Source organism: Canis lupus, chromosome 32 (assembly GCF_011100685.1).
Source record: "Canis lupus familiaris isolate Mischka breed German Shepherd chromosome 32, alternate assembly UU_Cfam_GSD_1.0, whole genome shotgun sequence".
In the NCBI taxonomy this organism is placed as follows: Eukaryota; Metazoa; Chordata; class Mammalia; order Carnivora; family Canidae; genus Canis; species Canis lupus.
This window is the reverse complement of record NC_049253.1, coordinates 33719548-33740094: the sequence shown is the minus strand read 5'-3', so window position 1 is coordinate 33740094 and position 20547 is coordinate 33719548. Positions and strand designations below refer to the sequence as shown.

The window sequence follows — 20547 nt, the reverse complement described above, 5'->3', positions numbered from 1 at the left end:
AATATTTCCTCTATGATACCAATGATTAGAATACACAGTTAAAGCAATTTTCTAACATGTGAACTCATGCTCAGTATTAATTCACTACCACAGATCTTAAACAATGAAGTAACATGATTTTCACTGCTTTTGTCTTGGGCTTTTATAATTCTATACCTACTTCAAAAATAAGGAAACAGAAACAAGCAATATTATAGGGACATACAATAGGGAGAGCACCAAGGCCCTCCCACTGTGAGGAATGTGTCATGTCCCTCCCCTTGACTCTGTCATGTAATTTATTTTGGCCAACAGGATATGAACAGAGGTAACAAGCAGAGGCTTAGAAAGAGCTTGTTTGACTGAGTTTATTTATTCCTTCTTCTCTGCTATCACAGGATACATGCCTTGAATAGTCTTCCATATTTATCCATCAATTTATAGAATTTGTATTTGGGATTCTTACCTCTATAAATAATTTCCCTCTAAGGACTTTTTTAGCTATATCCTATATTTTGGCATGTTGTATTTTCACTTTATCTGCAAGTATGGATTACTTATCTAAAAGTATGGATTACTCCTGTGATTTCTACTTTGACCCACTGGTTATTTTAGAAATGTACTATTTAATTTTCATATATTTTGAATTTTGCCAAATTACTTTTGTTATTGGTTTCTAATTTTATTGATTTGTAGCTATAGGACAAATTTAGTAATGATTTCAATCCTTTCAAACTTATTGAGGTTTTTTTTATGGCCCAATATATGGTCTATCCCATAGAATGTTCCATGTGCACTTGAGAAGAATGTGTGTTCTCTTTGGGGATGGAGTGTCCTACAGTTGTTTATTAGTCTAGTTGGTTTATAGTGTTACACAATTCTTCTATGTCCTTGTTAATTATCTGCTTAGCTATTCCATCTATTACTGAAAGTGGAGCATTAAAGTCTCAACTATTATATTTTAATTTGCTATTTTTTTCCTTCAATTCTAGGAACTTTAAATTCATAGAATGGGACACTCTGTTGTTATGTGCAGATGTTTATAAGCATGTCTTCCTGGGGAATCCCTGGATGGCTCAGCGGTTAAGCATCTGCCTTTGGCCCAGGGCGTGGTCCTGGAGTCCCAGGATGGAGTCCCGGGATGGAGTCCCACATCAGGCTCCCTGCATGGAGCCTGCTTCTCTCTCTACCTATGTCTCTGCCTCTCTCTCTCTCTCTGTGTCTCTCATGAATAAATAAATAAAATCTTTTTAAAAAAAGTATGTCTTCCTAATGAATCGTCCCTTTATTCATTATAAAACTTCCTTTGTTTCTAATAATGTTTTTTGTCTTAGAGTCTTCACATGTACATCTTTTTCCATCCTTTTACTTTCAAACTATTTGTGTCTTTTAATCTAAAATGAGTCTGCTGCAGACAGCATACAGTTGGATCATGTTTTTTAATTCATCCTACCAATCTCTGCCTTTTAATTGGAGTATATAATCCATTTATATTTAATTACTGATAAGATTTACATCTCCCATTTTGCTATTTGTTTTCTACATATCTGATTTTTTTAGTTCCTTGATTCCATAACTAACTTTTATGTTAAATAGGTATTTTCTGGTGTACCATTTTAACTCCCTTGTCCATTCTTTTCTTATACATTTTTTAGTTCGTTTCTTACTGGTTGCCCTGGTGATTATCAGTAATATCTAACTTATAACAACCTGATCCTGATTAATACTCACTTAATTTCAGTAGTATATTTTAAAGATTGCTCTAGGGGCACCTGGGTGACTCACTGGTTGAGTGTCTGCCTTTGGCTCAGGTCGTGATCGCAGGGTCCTGGAATCGAGTCCTGCATCAGGCTCCCTGTGGGGACCCTGTTTCTCCCTTTGCCTATGTCTCTGCCTCTCTTTCTGTCTCCCATGAATAAATAAATAAAATCTTTTAAAAAATAAAAAATAAATAAAAATTGCTCTAAACAGCTCTCTTCCCCACCACTTCACTACACTGTTATTATCACAAACTATATCTATATACATTGTGTGCTTAATAACATACATTTATAGTCATAGCTTTATGCACTTGTCCTTTTTTTTTAAGATTCTATTTATTTATTTATTCATGATGGACAGAGAGAGACAGAGACACAGGCAGAGGGAGAAGTAGGTTCCATGCGGGAGGCCTGATGTGGGACTCGATCCCAGGACTCCAGGATCATGCCCTGGGCCGAAGACAGGCGCTAAACCACTAAGCCACCCAGGCATCCATCTGCACTTGTCTTTAAATCAGATATGGGAGGAAGAAGTAACAAACAAAAACTACATTTATATTATCATTTAAACTTAACTATGTGCTTACTGATGTTCTTTATTTCTTATGTGGGTTTGAGTTACTGTAGAGTGTTCTTTTACTTAATTTTTCTTACAGGGAAGATCTGCAAATGATGAACTCTCTCAGTTCCTGTTATCTGTCAGTGTTTTAATTTTTCCTTGCCAGATGCTGAATTCATGGTTGACAGTGATGTTTTTTCTTCCTTTTTTTTTTCTTCTTTCTTTCCTTCAGCGTTTTGAATATGTCATTCAACTGGATTCTGGCTTCTATGGCTTTTGATAAGAAATCAGCTATTAATGTTATTGAGGTTCCTATATATATATATATAACGAGGCCCTTCTCTCTTGCTATTTTCTTTTTTAAAAAGATTGTATTCATTTATTCAGAAGAGATACGGAAAGAGAGGCAGAGACAAAGGCAGAGGGAGGGGGATCCCTGGGTGGCTCAGTGGTTTAGCGCCTGCCTTCAGCCTAGGATGTGATCCTGGAGTCCCGGGATCGAGCCCCACATGGGGCTTCCTGCATGGAGCCTGCTTCTCCCTCTGCCTGTGTTTCCGCCTCTCTCTCTCTCTCTCATGAATAAATAAATAAAATCTTAAAAAAAACAAAAAAAAAAAAAAAAAACGAAGGCAGAGGGAGAGGGAGAAGCAGGCTCCCTGCAGGGAGCCTGATGCAGGACTTGATCCCAGGATCACACCACTAAGCCACCCAGGTGTCCCTCTCTTGCTATTTTCAAGATTCTCCAGCTTTCAACAGTTTCATTACAATATATCTAGGGGTGGATCTCTGTGAGTTTATGTTATGTGGATCTGTTTTAACTTCTTGGATGTGTAGATGAATATTTTTCATCAAATTTGTCAAGTTTGCAGCCATTATTTCTTCATGCACTTTTTTTCCCTTTTCTTGCACTCCTCTCCTCTGGGACTTCCATTACACTTACATTAGTAAACACTTATCGGTGTCCCATTGGTTTGTGAGGCTTTGTTTTACTTTGTTTACTTTTTTTTGTTTTGTTCCCTAGACTGAATAATATCAACATATCTATCTTCAAATTCCCTGATTCTTTTTTCTGCATGTTCAACTGCTGTTGAGCTCCTCTAGTGATTTTTTTTTCATTTAGGTTTATATTTGTTTCCTTTTCTTAGTTTCTCTTTATTGATATTCTCTATTTAGTGAAATGTGATTATTACACATTAATTCTTTAGATAGGATTTGCTTTAATTCTTTGGAATATTTAAACTGATTTAAGCTCTTTGTCTTGGGGGGTACCTGGGTGGCTCAGTCGGTTGAGTGTCTGACTCTTGGTTTCAGCTCAGGTTATGATCTCGGGGTCATGAGATCAAGCCCCATGTCAGGCTCCATGCTCCGTGGGGAGCCTGCTTGAGATTCTCTCCCTCTCCTTCTGCCCCTCCCCCTGTTTGTCCATTTTCTCTCTCTCTCTCACATGCTCTCTCTTGAATAAATAAATCTTAAAATAAATAAATAAATAAATACAATAAAGCCTTTGTCTTGTAAATCCAACACCTGGGGTTCCTTAGGAATAATTTCCATTGATTGATTTTTGTCCTTTTATGGAATATATTTTCTTGTTTCTGTGTATGTCTCATGATTTTTTAAGAACCAGACATTTAAAACAATATAATGTGACAACTCTAACAATCAGATCCACCAACCTCACCTACAGAGTTTATTGTTTTTGCCACTTATTATAGTAATTACTTGTTTAGTGACTTTTCTGAACTAATTTTGTAAAGTCTATACTCTTTGTCATGTTAGTGTCTCTATTTAGTTAGCTTATTGGTCAACTAATGACTAGACAGAAATATCCTTAAATAGCTGGAATAACTAAATATCCCTGGCTTTGTTGTGAGCAGCTCTGTGTAGGTGTTGAGCATGCCTTTAAAACTCTGTTCAGGGATGCCTGGGTGGTGCAGCAGTTGAGCATCTGCCTTTGGCTCAGGGCATGATCCCGGAGTCACAGGATCAAGTCCCATATCGGGCTCCTTGCATGGTGCCTGCTTCTCCTGTCTCTGCCTCTCTCTCTGCCTCTCTCTGTGTCTCTCATGAATAAGTAAATAAAATCTTTACAAATAATAATAATGACATAAAATAAAATAAAACTCAGTTCATGGGACACCTGGGTGGTGCAGTTGGTTAAGTTTCCAACTCTTGGTTTCCGCTCAGGTCAGGATCTCAGGGTCATGGGATGGAGCCCTGCAGCAGGCTCTGCGCTCAGTGCAGTCTGCTTGAGATTCTCTCTCCCTTTCTCTGCCCCTCCCACTTGTGCTCTTTCTCTTTCTATAATAAATAAATAAATATTTTTTAAAAAGAGTGGTTTATAACTCCACCTCAGCCTTCACTTCCTACTTGCATAAAATCTCAAGCTCAATCAGACATGAGAGCTTAGGGCCTTCTCACATCTTTCCCCAGCATGCTCAGAGCTCTTCTATATAACATGGACTTCTAGATTACCACAACTATTTCAGAGCTTTTCAAAGCCCTTACAGACAGTACATTCATCAACTATTCCTTTTGAGCTTTTGGTATACTGTTTCCCCAACAGTTATCCATTACCTAAAGCATTTGCAAGTTGAAATCCTTGCCTATAATTGTTTTGACAATGCCCCCTGTGGGAGGAGAAGGTTTTTAGCACTGAATGAGCTCTGAGTCAGCCTTGTAAGTGAACTCTTCTGGAGAACCACTAGACAGATCACATAATGACAATTCTATGAGAATGGGGCTTTGAAAGAGTTCCAAATTCATTCTGCCCTCTCTAGTGGCTGCCAAACTGCCCAGGAATATAGACTGTTATTAAGACTACTGCATAACTGGAAAGTGGGAGGTGGGATTAGGGTAAGTTAAAATGCGATAGAGGTCACCATTCTTACTAAGATTCAGTCACTTTTCTTGAATAAATGATCCTTGGGTCAGCAGGCCTTTAGTTAACTTCTAGAGTTCTGAAAATTTAATTCTGAAATTTTTTAAAGTATAGATGATATATATTAGTTTCAGCTATACAACACAATGATTAAATAATTGTGTATGTTACAAAATAAATTCTCCCAAAAAATCGCCTTTTTTTAATTGCTCTTCTGAAGGGAAATATTTTTGGCAGTCCTTCATTTTGCCATTTTTTCTGACATTCTCCCATAACCTTTTTTAAGCCAAAAATAATCCAAACCACGGCTAAGTACTAAAGCACTAGCAGCCAGACACCAGCATTATGGAAATGCAGAGTCAGGAGTTGTAAAGTAATAAAGACATAACAAAAAGCCAGTGTCTTCCATGAAATTGCTCCATAAGGCCCATTCAGAACATCCACTAATTTCCAACACCTCTCTATCCTCCTTTAATTAAACCTGCTCTTCCTTAAACACTAGCACCAAGATGAATGAGAGTGAGCTAGTTCAATCTTATTGATTCCCTGTTTTGTTTAATCACTGGAGTTGCTATTTTGTTTAATTACGAAAGATTGTTTTCAACTATTTCTATTTCAAATACACCTTGACTCAGTTACCATATTTCTGCAGAGAAACGTGCTCTACATTCCAAACAATCAACTTATAAGCTTTTTATACCCAACAGACCTGTTAACAAAGAATGTATGCTATTAATGGCTGAAACCTATACTGTGAAAAAATAAGTAGTACAGTTGGTGACCTCTAAAGGTCCTCACCTGGGTTTTGAAGGATGGAAGAATTAGGAAAATGTGGGGAAAAAACACAAGAACAAAAGCTTCCAGCCCGGAATCAGCATAATATGATCTCAGATCCGTGAGCAGACTAAATTGGCTATGGTGATGATTAATGTACAGAGAAGAAGGTTAAATTTAGAGAGATGCTGGGGTTGGGAAAGACAATAGCAGACCTTAAGCAACAGGCAGAGAATTTCGTACTTGAGTTGTGAGACAACAGTTCACAACCATTTTATCTCTTCCTCCAATACACCTGAGAGATGCAATCACTGCCAGTGACAGTAGTGGCTCACAATTCAAGAGATTCTCAAATATGGAGTGCCACAGATCTGCTTTTGCAAGACAATGAAGCAGCAAGTGGCATTTTCCCCCACTCTCTAGAAACCCTACAACCTTCTGTCCAGTCTTCATTTGCCTCTCCGATTCCTCATGCAGAGAGAAATCTAACCCCAGCCCTTTCAGTCCACCCCCCCTCCAAAATGGCTTCTGACAGTGGGAATTGTGAATCAAGGCACCCGGTTTCTTCAGTGTTTTTCTGGGACCCTCATCAATGTCCAAACCCTGAATCTGAGCTAAGTAACTGAGCTGACTAAAAGAGAAACTAGCCAGGAGAACATGGGTCTTGTGCGTCTTATTGTGTAACTAACCTAAGGAAAGGGAAAAGTTATGAGAAGCTGCTGAGCAAGGGGCAAAAAAAAAAAAAAAAAAAAAAAAAAAGGTGAGAAGCGGCCTTCCGGGGCCTGAATGAGTTACAAAAGAGAACAGGGCAAAGAGAACCAAATGGGGAATGACCTTCTTCCTAGCTCTTCCTTCCTTCCTCTGTAAAACTCCTCAGTGGCCTTTTCCTGCTTTCCCAGTCCAGCTGCAGCAGCTTGCTCCTTCAAAGCTGTGCTCTGTGCTCCCTCTGCTGGCCCTGACACAGCAATGGGATTTAAAACCAACTATAATAAAACAAGTTGCGTATGGGCGGCCTGCAGAGATGTTTGCCATCTACACATCCTCTCTTAAACGCTACGCTTCCTAGCAAAGATAAGAAGCCAACATCTTTTGTATTAGCAACAACAACAACAAATAAAGGTAGGCAACTGGTTAAATAAATACTTCATACTATGAAATGCAGCCACCTAAATTGTGTCCATCACTGCACCAGGTGCTAGAGATAAAAAGATTGGTAATATTTGACCTCTGTTCTCAGAAAACTTATTACAGAGTGGAGACCAACAGATAACATATTTCTCAAAAGGAAGAATTTTAGAAAACTTCTGCATCGAGGCACCTGGTAGCTCAGTGGTTGAGCATCTGCCTTTGGCTCAGGGCGTGATCCCAGAGTAATGGGATTAAGTCCCACGTCAGGCTCCCTGCATGGAGCCTGCTTCTCCCTCTGCCTGGTCTCTGCCCCTCTCTCTGTGTGTCTCTCTCATGAATAAATAAATAAAATCTAAAAGAAAAGAAAATTTCTGTATCATCTGCCTCGAATGATGATTCAAATATGTTCACTGAATCTACACACAAGCAACTCATGTAGGCCAGGCTGTGCTTTCTTAAATGTGCATCTTAATGGATAGATCTAGTTACATGATAACATGGATTCATAATGATCATAACAGCCATCCACACTGGAACACCTACTGAGGACCAGTTATATGCTTTGTGTATGTCAGCTCATTTTCTTTTCCTTTTTTATTATTTATTTATTTATTTATTTATTTATTTATTTATTTAAGAAAGAGAGAGAGTGAGGGGGGAGAAGCAGAGGGAGAGGGACAAGAAGACTCCACACTGACCACAGAGCCACACATGGAGCTTGATTTCACGAACCTGAGATAATGACCTAAGCTGAAACCAAGAGTCAAACACTCAATCGACTGAGCCACCCAGGCACTCCAAGCTCATTTTCTGAATTAAGTTCAAAAATGAGACTAAGAAATAAACAGGTTCAGAAATGCCAAGATTACACAACTAGAAAGTGGCAAAGTCAGCATTACATCCAGGTCTGCTTGACTCCTAAGTCCCTCCAATCTCCTCCTACTACACTACCTTCAATCATTTTCCAGTTTTCACAAATATCATTGCTACCTGAGGTTCCCCTCCACTTGGCTGCTGAATATAATGAAAAAAACGAGTATGAGAGTCAACAATAGTATCCTACATCCTGTTCACATTGAGCATAGCACAATGTGCTGGATGTGTAAAAGCCCATGGCCTTTAGGAGTTTACAATATTATGTAGCAGGGGCTGTATGTAAAAGAAACCAAATATAACTGATGAGGGATAGAAGCAGAAAAATATTCAACTTTAGCCCAGAAGGCTTACCTGCACCATTCTGATAAAGATCAAATATGTGCCCGTTGCTACATCCTGAAAGGATCTCATGACTCCTGGGTATCTCACTGATAGATAATATTGAACTGAACGATAAGCACCAGAGAAGTCTTGCGAAAGCAGTTTTACCAGTAGAAATTCAAAGAAGACATTTATGATCTAATACTCCCTGGATGTCCCTACCACCTTGAGCACTAAGCATATAACCACCAGCTCCATACAGCAAAAGTGCAGCCCTTTCTGCTCATAGGTCTGGTCCCCACGCTACTTAAATAAACTTACTAAGTTGCATCAGACAACATCTCAAGAATTTTTTCTTGGCCATTACACTCAACAACCCCTCATTTCAGTCAACAGATTTTGTACATGCCAGAAATAGGGGCACTTGGCTGGCTCAGTCAGTAAAGGACACCACTTTTAATCTCAGGGTTGTGAGTTCAAGTTCCACTCTGGGTATGGAGCCTACCTAAAAAAAGGGGGGAGCGGATAATATGTGCCAGAAACAGGCAACTGGAAGACAAAATGGGAAACAAAGTCCATAAACAAGAACAGCCAAAATACTCTAGAATAAACATTTCTAAAAAATTGTCAAGCCTTTATGAAGAAACCTACAGAACTTTTATAGGAAGATATAATAAAGAATAAATAGAAAATCAACCCGTGTTCCTGGATGAGACGAAATATTGCAAATATATTAACTCTTTCCAATTTGTTAAATTTAAAGCAATTCAAGCTACTGTCATTGAATCACTGTGATACCAGTGCAGAAGAGGACATGTTAATCAAGTCTAAGATCCAATTAACAATGTTATAGAAGAATTTAGTTTATGGCAAAAGTGGACTTCAAATAAGTGGTTTGAAACAATTGGCACTACATTTGGGAAAACATATATTTCTCTTGTGACCTCACAAGAGACACAAAAACAAATTACAGCTGGATTAAATATTTAAACATTAAAACAAACAAAAGTAACAAGAAAATAAAAGAAATATTTTCATATGGGAATAGGAAAGGAAGCCTTGCCTAACATGTCACCAGGTTCCATCATCATCATAAAAAGCAGGGATATGGGGATCCCTGGGTGGCGCAGCGGTTTGGTGCCTGCCTTTGGCTCAGGGCGCGATCCTGGAGACCCGGGATCGAATCCCACATCGGGCTCCTGGTGCATGGAGCCTGCTTCTCCCTCTGCCTGTGTCTCTGCCTCTCTCTCTCTCTCTGTGTGTGACAATCATTAATAAATAAAAAATTTTTTTAAAAAAGCAGGGATATGGTTAACTAAGTCAGAAACAAAAACATCTGCAAAAGAATAGGCACCAGAAGGAAAAAGAAAATGATAAACTTCAGAGGAAAATATTTGAAATATATGTGATAGTCAAAGAAAACAGTATATTAATTTATTTTTTGTTTTTTTTTTTTTTACATTTTTATTTATTTATTCCTGAGAGACACAGAGAGGCAGAAACATAGGTAAAGGAAGAAGCAGGCTCCCTCTGGGGAGACTGATGTGGGACTGGATCCAGGGCCCCAGGATCATGACCTGAGCCGAAGGCAGACACTCCACCACTGAGCCACCTAGGTGCCCCAGTATATTAATTTTAAAACAAGACAAAAAACAGATTTCGGAAAAAGTAGTATGCATGTGTCTGTTAATATAAAAATGTATCAAGACAGTCAAATATAAGTTAAATTACTACTATTACTATTCTTATAGGTTGGTAAAAATAGAGAAGCTTTTACTGCTGTATTGTTTGAATTATTACAGTGATTACATGCTGTAAAGAAACAATATATGCATATTCTCATTTTGAAGAACAACAGTAAGTAAAACAGGAGTCCAGAAGAGAACTTCAATACTGAATAAGTAGCATCCTGAATCAATGAGTACCTGATGCTCTCCAGCTTGTGGAATATTTACAAAGTCTTCAGTGACCTAAGAAACTGGATGATTCAAATAGTAGTGACTTTCTGGTCTGGGGAGCTAACCTGAAAAAATCTAGCAGTAGATTTGCTAGTCAGTGAAAGTAGTCATAAAGCCAAAACCTTGTGTTAAAAGAAATGGACAATAGTGAACGTCCCATTTCTCCTTCCCACAGATCCAGCTTCTCACCACTCATCCTGTTTCGCCCTCAAGGTTTTGTCAAACTATCAAGGGAGAGATAAAAACGCCTGTGATATTTTATACTACCTGCTGCAGGTTTTCATTATGATTCTCTGCATAAAAATAGAGAACAAAGAAAATGGAGTACCAAGAGGGACAGAGGTGGAAGAGCAGGCAAAGAAGGAAAAGATTCTCTGCTCTTAAAGTTTCATAATAGGTTCTGGAAAGTCCCTGAAGTATATGAAAAGAAAAGGTTTGGGACAGCAGAAGCCAACATTAATGCCATAAATTGGGAAGAATGCCTGGGGTAGTATTAGGTTCCCTACCTAGAGGCACTGGCGTATCCACAGGCTTGAGGAGGACAGGGTCCAACGGAAGCAATCCAATTAGTCAGTCCTTACTGGAAGGTGAGGGGTGATAGAGTGTGGTAATGAGAAGACTCTCAGTTAATTGGGAACCCAAAGAGTTGCTGCCCAGGTGAGATAAGGTCTACGAGCTGCTCCCCACATGACAACAGAATGACAGCATGACAGAAGGGGTGGCACCACGGTGTGTTGGCCAGAGACCTGAGACAGCCTCTGGAGCCCCACACACACACCTCAAAATGGCATGACGGAGCAAGGGAAAGTTTTCCTTCCCCCAAAAGGGCTAAAGAGTGGCTGAGACAGAACCAGAGTGCCTAAAGGGGTCTTGAGTTTCCAAGTGGAGTATGTGAACTGATGACCAAAGACAGAAACAGGAGTGGCAGGTGCCACCTTGGAGGGATGGCAATCACGAATCAGATCTCCACCACCACCATGTCCCTTACACACACAGATGCCACTCCTACCCCACATAGAAGGAGGAAGGGGTAAATCCTGAGTTAACTGAGGAAACCTAGCATTGACTAGATTAAGCCTCAGATATCAGGTAAAACGGGGCTCAAGGATAGAGTGGTATAAAAAAAAAGATAGAGTGGTGTTATCACTTATGTTTTACATTTCTAGAGGTCTGACTATGTGGGCTGTGCAAAATGAACCCATCATACCTGCTTTACAGGATTGCTTTAACGTGGCAAGGTGAGACCAAGACGGGGGAGGCCCTAGATACATCATTCCAAGTATCAGATGCTTGTTATCATTACTACAGCTCATGATTTCTTTGCCCAATCTCTTTCAGTTCCACTAGTTACTAAACACAAGGGGTACTGCCATGTGGCCGAGTTTATTCAGCTTTATTTTTATCACTAGCAAGAAATATTCCAAAGCATTACCTCAGAATTAACATATTTCACTTTCCCACATATAAACAGTGTGACTAGTGTTTTTAATTCAATGACTCCTGTAACAAAAGACATTCTCTCTAAGCTGATAAGGCACACTGATTCAAGATTTCCTTTAGATAGGAGGATACATGATTCAACAAAGCATTTTTCACAGGAGTTACTGTCCAGACAAGTTCTGCGACCTGCTTGTCAAATCCAATTTGATTGCACTGGGTTAAAATGAACTCCATTGACTACCTGTCTCCACCTCTGCCAATCACCCAGAAGGACATCGACTGGTTTTCCTTTAGAGTTATACTACTGAGAGCAAGAAAGTAATTCTCATTTAATGTATTTATCACACTCAGGGTGCAACTGCTAAGTACTTTGCATAATTACTTAATTTAAACTTGAAGACTACACCCATTTTATAGACTAGGAAACTGAGTCTCAGAAAGGTTAAGTTACAATGAAGGTGCAGAATACATGGCAGTGCCTATATTCAATCCAAGTTCGTCGGATTTCTTTTCACTCTACCACAACACCCTGCTGATGAAAATACATAAACTTATCTGAAGCTTGTATATATATATATATATATTTTTTTTTTTTAAGTTCTTGTCCAGGAACTCAAGACCTAGGATGACAAATCATTCTATCGCTCCTACCCCTCTCCTTTCCTACCCACTCCGCCGCACACCTTTCCTCTGCCACACTACTCACACCCATTGCCTAAACCCACCTGCCTGCTCTCAAGCCTTTACAGAAGCTGTTCCCTCTGCTTAGGCTGTCCTCGCCTTCCTCCTCCCTTAGAGAAATTCCAACCCCTCCGAAGTCGGGGCGGGGGCGGGGGGGGGGGTGCAGCGACCGAGAAGGCTTTGCTCCCTCTCCCCGGGAGAATGGGCTGCCTCCGCCCCAGCTTCTACCACTTAGTTGATCTTTCCGCATGTCACTCATTGGAATCGGCGTCTGTCTTCACCTGCCTCTGTAGCCACTTCCAGAAAGAACCCCTCAGAGCCACACCTCGGGGCCTGCCTCTTAGCATCCTCCCAACTGCGGGAGTTCAATAGCCGCTGGCTGAGTTAATGGATGAATTTTATTTTACTTGTCATGTTGTGGACTGAATCGTAGGCAGGTGGTACCGTGAAGCGAACTGGCTCTCACCAAGTGACTTTACGGAGAAGCACGAAGTAGGAAGGTTTCACTCACCCAAGGCCAGTTTTGTTTTGTTTTGTTTTGTACCAAACCCCGCCCCCGTCTCGGCAGAGGCTCCGCCCAGGCCAGGGATGGCCCCGCCGTCTCGGCAGAGGCTCCGCCCAGGCCAGGGATGGCCCCGCCTCCCGCCCCCGCCAAGCAATCGCTCCTCGCGCCTGCGCGAGCCCCGCCCCGAGCCCCGCCCTAGCCCCGCCCCGTCTCGGCAGAGGCTCCGCCCAGGCCAGGGATGGCCCCGCCTCCCGCCCCGCCAAGCAATCGCTCCTCGCGCCTGCGCGAGCCCCGCCCCGAGCCCCGCCCTAGCCCCGCCCCCGTCTCGGCAGAGGCTCCGCCCAGGCCAGGGATGGCCCCGCCTCCCGCCCCCGCCAAGCAATCGCTCCTCGCGCCTGCGCGAGCCCCGTCGGCAGAGGCTCCGCCCAGGCCAGGGATGGCCCCGCCTCCCGCCCCGCCAAGCAATCGCTCCTCGCGCCTGCGCGAGCCCCGCCCCGAGCCCCGCCCTAGCCCCGCCCCGTCTCGGCAGAGGCTCCGCCCAGGCCAGGGATGGCCCCGCCTCCCGCCCCCTCCAAGCAATCGCTCCTCGCGCCTGCGCGAGCCCCGCCCCGAGCCCGCCCTAGCCCCGCCCCCGCCCCGCCCCTAGCCCCTAGCCCCGCCCCCGTCGCCGCCCCGAGGCCGTGGCGGGCGGTTCAGGCCGGCCGGAACCTCTCCTCCCGGGCCCGCCCGCCATGACGATCACCTACAGCTGTGTCGCTAATGGCCGAGCGGTCCTAGCGGAGCTGGCCCTGACCGGCGGCTCCTATCAGGTACCGGGGTCCGGACCTCCGCCTGGGCAGGTTCCGCCTCTTCGAGGGTGGTGCCTGCCGGGCCCGCCCCTCAGGACGCTGCGCCGCCCGGCGGTCGGGGCCGAGGCCGGCGGGTCTCGGGCGAGAGCCCCCGCGCTTCCGGGTCGCGGGTCGCGGGGCGCTGGGCGCAGTGCGCCGCCTAGGGGTGGGGGGGGGGGGTGGTGCGCGCGCCCCCCTTGGCGGGCACGAGCCGCCGCGTGCAGCTGCGGTTCCAGAGGCCCTTGGAGGTTTTCTCTCCGCCGCGGAACAGTGACTTGCAGTTCAGCCCACATTTATCGAACATGTGCCAGTTGCATAGTCCCGGGGTACAGGTGTAGGGGGCGCAGCGGCGAGGAGAAGACGGGACCTTGATGAGCTCCTTGTCTCGTTAGGACCAGGGGCTGTAGAATTTGTCCGACGGTGCGAAAGTCCTCGGGGGGGGGGATCCCTGGGTGGCGCAGCGGTTTGGCGCCTGCCTTTGGCCCAGGGCGCGATCCTGGAGACCCGGGATCGAATCCCACGTCGGGCTCCCGGTGCATGGAGCCTGCTTCTCCCTCTGCCTGTGTCTCTGCCTCTCTCTCTCTCTCTCTCTCTCTGTGACTATCATGAATAAATAAAAATTTTTTTAAAAGTTTAAAAAAAAAAAAAAGAAAGTCCTCGGGGGGAGACGGGTCGAGATTGCTCCTGGGGCTTCAGGATGGTGGCTGCTTGGGGACCACAGCAGGGGTGACTGGGGCGCTTGGCCTAGAAATCTTGTGAGAGTTAGCCTGAGACAGGGAAGGGAAAGGGGAACTCGGTTCGGGTGGAGCAGCACGGTGTGCTTGTTTGGGGAACCCCAAAACCTAAGCGTGGCGAGAGCACAGGGTCGCGGTGCGGGGGGGGGCTAAAGATGAGGTCCGGAAAGCGGACAGCGGGTGCTTAACGAAGGGTCGGTCCTATAGTGTGGCTCCTTGTATTGTAGGGAAACTGGGGAGCGATTAAACAGAGGAATGGCAGGATCTGATTCATCTTTGGAAAACCTGGTTTGGTTCCAATATGGGAAGGTGGCGTGGAGGGGAGAAAACCAGTTGGCATGGCATTGTCGTTTCTGTAGGAGCTCAAAGAGCCTGAGCGAAGGGCCGGGACGGTGCAGATGGGAGGGAGGGCGCAGATCCTAGAGAGACTGTGAAAACCGAGGGGAACTGGGCCATGCCTAGAATGATTTTCCTTTTTTTTTTCTTTTTTTGATTTCCCCCCCCCCGCCCCAGGATTATTGAGACCTAATTCACATATGATGGTGTATAAGTTTAAGATGTACTACGTGATGATTTATCAAACATTTTTTTTTCAGGTGGCATTAAACAAGATTGAAATTACAGAAGGAGGAGCAGGATTTTGAAGGAGGAAGTCAGAGGGAATGCAGGGGAGGAGAGTATAGTTTGAAACGGGTTGTAGTTTGTTGCCTGTTGGAAGTGGCCAATCTAGTTGGGTATTTTTTCCTCCACCGGCCAATCTAGTTGGGTATTTCTTCCTCCGCCTTATTCCCAAAAGATTGAGGTCAAAAAAATGTCCAACAAGTAGCGCTCAGAGAGTCATGGCTAACAGTTGAAGCTAGTAGAAGAAGGTAGAAAAGAAAAGTATGAAAGTGAGGAGAGAAGAGGACCAAAAGGCAGAACACTGCAGGAGCAGGGTAGAGAAATGGGGCACCAAATGAGAGCTGTGGGTCCGAAAAGCCAGAGAAGAAAGTTAAAGGAATGGTTTATGCCCCCAAAGAAGTTGAACAAGACTTAAAAAGTGCTCATTGGATCCCCAATTAGAAAATGATTGATGGTTTTAGGATTAGCAGTTTGGAAAAAGCAGTAGAGGCAAAAGCCCCATTGCTTGAGGCCAACTGAATGGGAGGTGAGGGAATAGGAAGAGTGGAGTTAGACCTTCTCACAAGATTTTAGAAGGGAAGTGAGATAGAGTAAAAGCTGAAGAAGTATGGTCCAGGAAGGGGCCTCACTTTTTAAAACAGGAAAGACTTTCAACGTATGTGGGCTAATGGAAAGGAGAAAAGGTTTACAATAAAAGAGATGAGGTTGGGGATCCCTGGGTGGCGCAGCAGTTTAGCGCCTGCCTTTGGCCCAGGGCGCGATCCTGGAGACCCGGGATCGAATCCCACGTCAGGCTCCCGGTGCATGGAGCCTGCTTCTCCCTCTGCCTGTGTCTCTGCCTCTCTCCCTCTCTCTCTTTCTCTCTCTCTCTCTCTCTGTGTGACTATCATAAAAAAAAAAAAAAGAGAGAGAGAGATGAGGTTATTGGTACAGCAAGACCTGAAGGAACAGAAGGCGTAGAATCCAGCGTAGCTGGGCTCCTGAGTTGCTCAGTTGGTTAAGCATCTGCCTTCAGCTCAGGTCATGATCCTGGGGTCCTGGGATTGAGCCTCGCATCAGGCTCCCTGCTCAGTGGGGTGCCTGCGTCTCCTCCCTCTCCCTCAGCTCATGCTCTCTCTCTCTCTCTCTCTCTCTCTCTCGCTAGCTCTCTCCCTCTCTCAAATAAATAAATAAAATCTTGAAATTAAGAAAAAAAAAAGGAATCCAGGGTAGCAGTGGAGATGTGAGTCTTGGATTATAGGAATATCCTCTTTATCTCAGGGAATAGAAGAGTGTGGACATAGAGATATAGAACTGGTCTCCTTCTGGGTTCTCCTCTTTGCCAGTCCCTAAGTGCTATGTTCTCCAGGCTTCTGTCTTCACTACTCCTTTAACTTGTCACATTCATTCACATCCATGGACACCTTTACCTTGATCCACTTCCAAAGTAATCTCTCTCCACAGTTACATCACCTAACAGAAGAAGTTCAAACATATCATGTCTGGAACTAATTAAATTTCCCAACAGCTTCCTCCTCATCTGTTTCTCATCTTGCTGAGTGGTTCTACTGAGCCGTTCAAGCTGGAAATGAGGAGGCATCTTCCACTTTCTCATCTTCTACACCTTCATATTTGTTCATTTGCCATCCAGTTCTATCAGTTCTGTCTCCTGCATAGGTGTTGAACACATCTTCTTGCTTCTGAACCTTCTAGGCCCTGATTACTTCCCGCCAGAGTTCTTGAAAATGCCTCCTAGACATGATCTCCCAAACTTCAGCCTTGTCCCTCTCGAACCGCCTAAAAGGAAGTATGATGTCACTCTCCTGCTTAAAAACATTTGGTGGTGCCTCATTACATTCAGAATAAAATCCATACTCATTAGCCTGGCATTCGAGACCCTCCTGGTAGGGCTTTTCCACGATTGTCTCCTTCTCTTCCCACACATCCTGGTGCTCCTCCAGCTACCCTGAACTTCACACTCATCTCACCAAGGTCTTTATACCTCCCATTCCCTCTCCATGGAACCCACTTTTCTAAATTTTAACAATATAACCTCTTTTGTGTTTTGTAACTTTTCTCAAAGCCTCCCTGAAGCCTTCTCTATGCCCAGGCTAATTTACATCCCTTTACCAAAGTACGTAAGGGGCTGAATTGTATTCTTTTTCTGATCCCTTGCAGCCATCAGACTCCTTCAGGGCAGGAACTGTCATCTCTGTCTTTGCAGTGTACAATGCCTAGTGTATAGTAGATTGTCAACAAACGGTTAAGAAGGGAGAAAAACAGAAAGCTGAAGCAGCTCACAAGCCCAGTGGCCTTTCTTTCTGAAGCATGCAGGGAAGTAAGAAAGTAGAAGGACCTGGAGCAGTATGCAGTTGGAGGAAAGGACTAAAGGTTTGGTAAAACTGCTGTGCAGAAGCTGACCAGTGAGAAGTAAAAGAATGACAAGGAGCTTTAAGGAACAGTTTGGGGTTTTTCTTAGATTTTTATTTATTTGAGACAGAGAGAGAAAGCACAAGCATGCAGAGAAGCAGAAGGAGAGGGAGAAGCAGACTCCGTGCTGAGCAGGGAGCCCAATGCAGACACCATCCCAGGACCCCAAGATCATGAAGTGAGCCAAAGGCAGACACTTAACTGACTGAGCCACCCAGGCTATCATGTCTTTCCTCTGGGCTAAGTATTAATGTCACAGATATTTTATATTCATTAGAAAAATATTAGTATCTACCAAAGCGTATTCATGAAATCAAATCCACTGCTATTATAGGGTCCTAGAGCTGGACAGGACCCTAGAGAGCATCTTGCCCAATCCTTACATTCTTCATACAAAACAGACCCAGACAAGTCACTTGTTTTTTTTTTTGGGGGGGGGGGGGTTTGGTTTTTTTTTTAGATTTTACTTATTTATTCATGAGAGACACAGAGAAAGAGAGAGAGGCAGAGACACAGGCAAAGGGAGAAGCAGGCTCCATGCAGGGAGCCGATGTAGGACTTGATCCCGGTCTCCAGGATCACGCCCTGGGCCGAAGGCAAGCACTAAACCGCTGAGCCACCCAGAGATCCCGACAAGTCACTTTCTTAAGATGTGCAACACATTAATTCCAGAAATAGAACTAGAGCCTAGTTTGCCATTCGTTTCACTGCTTCATGTTGCCATTCACTTTGTTTCAAATTTTGCTATGATTTCATTGTGTATATAATCTAAAAGGGACACTTGGTGAAAGCTAGGGGAATATGTTTCAGTGGTGATAATACAGTAATTGAAAGTTTATGTATTCCCTTTATTTTTGTGTTTCTTAGGAAATCTTTCCCTGGATTTTTCAGGCAATACAAGAATTTCAAGTTTTACTTTCTCCTATTAATAAGTTTTACTCAAAAGCTTTTATTTCAAGTGTTATTTTGTGGAAATGGAAAAGTGAATTAGGAATGTGCCTATTTAGGGTGCTTGTGTGACTCAGTTGATTAAGCATCTGACTCTTGTTTTTAGCCCAGGTCATGAGCTCTCAGTTATGAGATCAACCCCGGTGTCATGTTCCACACCCAATACAGTCTGCTTTTGATTCTTTCTCCTTCTCCCTCTGCCCCTATCCACTTGTGTGCTTTCTCTCTTTCTCAAATGAAGGAGGGAGAGGGACATCATCTCATAAGTTGTGAGATCAACACCCCCACACCCCCACCCCCATGCTCTGAGCTCAGCAGGGCATCTGCTTGAGATTCTCTCCCTCTGCCTCTCCACCCACCCCATGCCTGCCCATACGTGTGTGCTCTCTCTCTCTCTCTTTCTCTCACTCTCTCTCTCTCTCACTGTCAAATAAATAAATCTTTAAAAAAAAAAAAAAAAAAGGAATGTGACTATTCAAGTCTTCCTAGGTAACTTTCAGGTTCCTTTCATACTTCTAAAGTAAATTAATAGGACTCCCTACAATTAACTATATTTAAGATATTATCGATAATCGTTGACATCTCGCACATTTTCCCCCCAGAGAATGAGCCTGACAAGATACAGATATAAGAGATCTTGACAATTCTGTTTCATAGAAAGAAATCAGTGAATAATACTGAATAAAAATTTTTATCTTAATCAAACTAAAGAAAGAAGAATGCAAAGAAAGGAAAAGAGAGAGAGAAAAAAGGGGGGAAGGGAAGAAAAGGAGGAAGGAAGAGAGGAAGAAAGAAAAAAGAGAAAAGGAAAAAGAAAGAAAAAAAAGGAAAGGAAGGAAGCAAGAAAAAAAGGAAAAGGAAAGGAAGGAAGAAAGAAAGATAAATGCTTGGGATATTCAGAGAATAAGAGTTGAATACTTTTTTTAAGATTGATTGATTGATTTTAGAGAGGGAGAGAAAGTACAGTTGGGGACAAAAAGAGAAGGAGAGAATCTCAAGCAGACTCCCTGCTAAGCATGGACCACCCCACCTTCCCACCCCCCAACACAAGCTTCAATCTCATGACCCTGAGATCATGATCTGAGCCAAAATCAAGAGTTAGACACTTAACCATGAGCCGCTCAGGTGCCCCAAGGGCTGAATACCTTTTTTTTTTAATACTTTTAATCCATTAACATTTTTAGGATGTTTCTAGTCACTGAAAAGATATTTGATTAATACTGCTTCCTAGCCTTAAAGCCATGTGTAAGATGTGACTCTAAGATTGATTAGTGCAACCTGTATTTGCGTATTATAAGTATACACAGAAGTATATGTATATTTGTATAATTTTAATATTTTCCTTCAGATTCAAATGAATATTTCATAACTTGCCTCTTACCACACATTCTGACTACCCATTAGTTCTAGTGAACACTTGTTCTTTAATAAACCAATCAGACCATTAGTAAATTTAGGGAGAGGAAAAATTAAAGATATTACAATGTTACACAAAATAAATGCTGATAATTTATTTTTAGGAAGCAGCAGCAACAGTGCTTAGACTAGTGCTTCTTAGAGCTGAACAGAAGACCATAATTCAGATGGGAAGGTAAGGTATATTCTTATTTTTTTTAAGATTTTATTTATTTATGAAAGACACACAGAGAGAAAGAAAGAGACCTTGGCAGAGAGAGAAGCAGGCTCCATGCAGGAAGCCTGATGTGGGACTTGATCCTGGGACTCCGGGATCACACCCTGAGCCAAAGGCAGACACTTAACCACTGAGCCACCCAGGTGTCCTGGTAAGATATATTCTTATAAAAGTCTGCTTTTTTTTTTTTTTAAGTCTGCTTTTTAACAATAATAATGACGTGCAACATTAGTTGCACGTGCTCTCAATTGAACCCTCAGAACGGAAAACTTCTGTATATAAAAGTGTAAGATCAAATGAGAGTGATTAATACCAAATTCAGCATAGTGGTTACCTCTGCAATGGGAAGGGAGAAAAATGGAGTTGGGGAAGAGTATACATACAACATTAATTGTATCTGTAAGATTTTAACCAGATGGTGGGTCTAAGGTATTCTTGTTATCTTATTCTCCACTCTTTTTTAGTATACCCAAAATATTTCATTAATAAAAAAGAAAACTTCCATTTGAAAAATCT

General features: G+C 42.9%; 1 protein-coding gene and 1 long non-coding RNA gene across 7 annotated transcripts in view; one reads left to right on the top strand and one right to left on the bottom strand.

Annotated features, from left to right (window-relative positions):
- LOC102152686 overlaps positions 1-13768 on the bottom strand; it is a 153380-nt gene extending 139612 nt beyond the window's left edge. For both annotated transcript variants that reach the window (XR_005382912.1, XR_005382911.1), the window contains exon 1: positions 13606-13768. This is a non-coding gene — a long non-coding RNA (uncharacterized LOC102152686). The remainder of the gene's footprint in view (positions 1-13605) is intronic.
- The window catches only part of LOC478449 (vesicle-associated membrane protein 714-like), a 77812-nt gene continuing 70785 nt past the window's right edge, over positions 13521-20547 (top strand). For all 5 annotated transcript variants that reach the window (XM_038582308.1, XM_038582307.1, XM_038582310.1 and 2 more), the window contains exons 1-2: positions 13521-13668; positions 19919-19989. In XM_038582308.1, the coding sequence (XP_038438236.1) occupies positions 13591-13668; positions 19919-19989 (149 nt within the window). In that variant the 5' untranslated portion in view covers positions 13521-13590. The remainder of the gene's footprint in view (positions 13669-19918; positions 19990-20547) is intronic.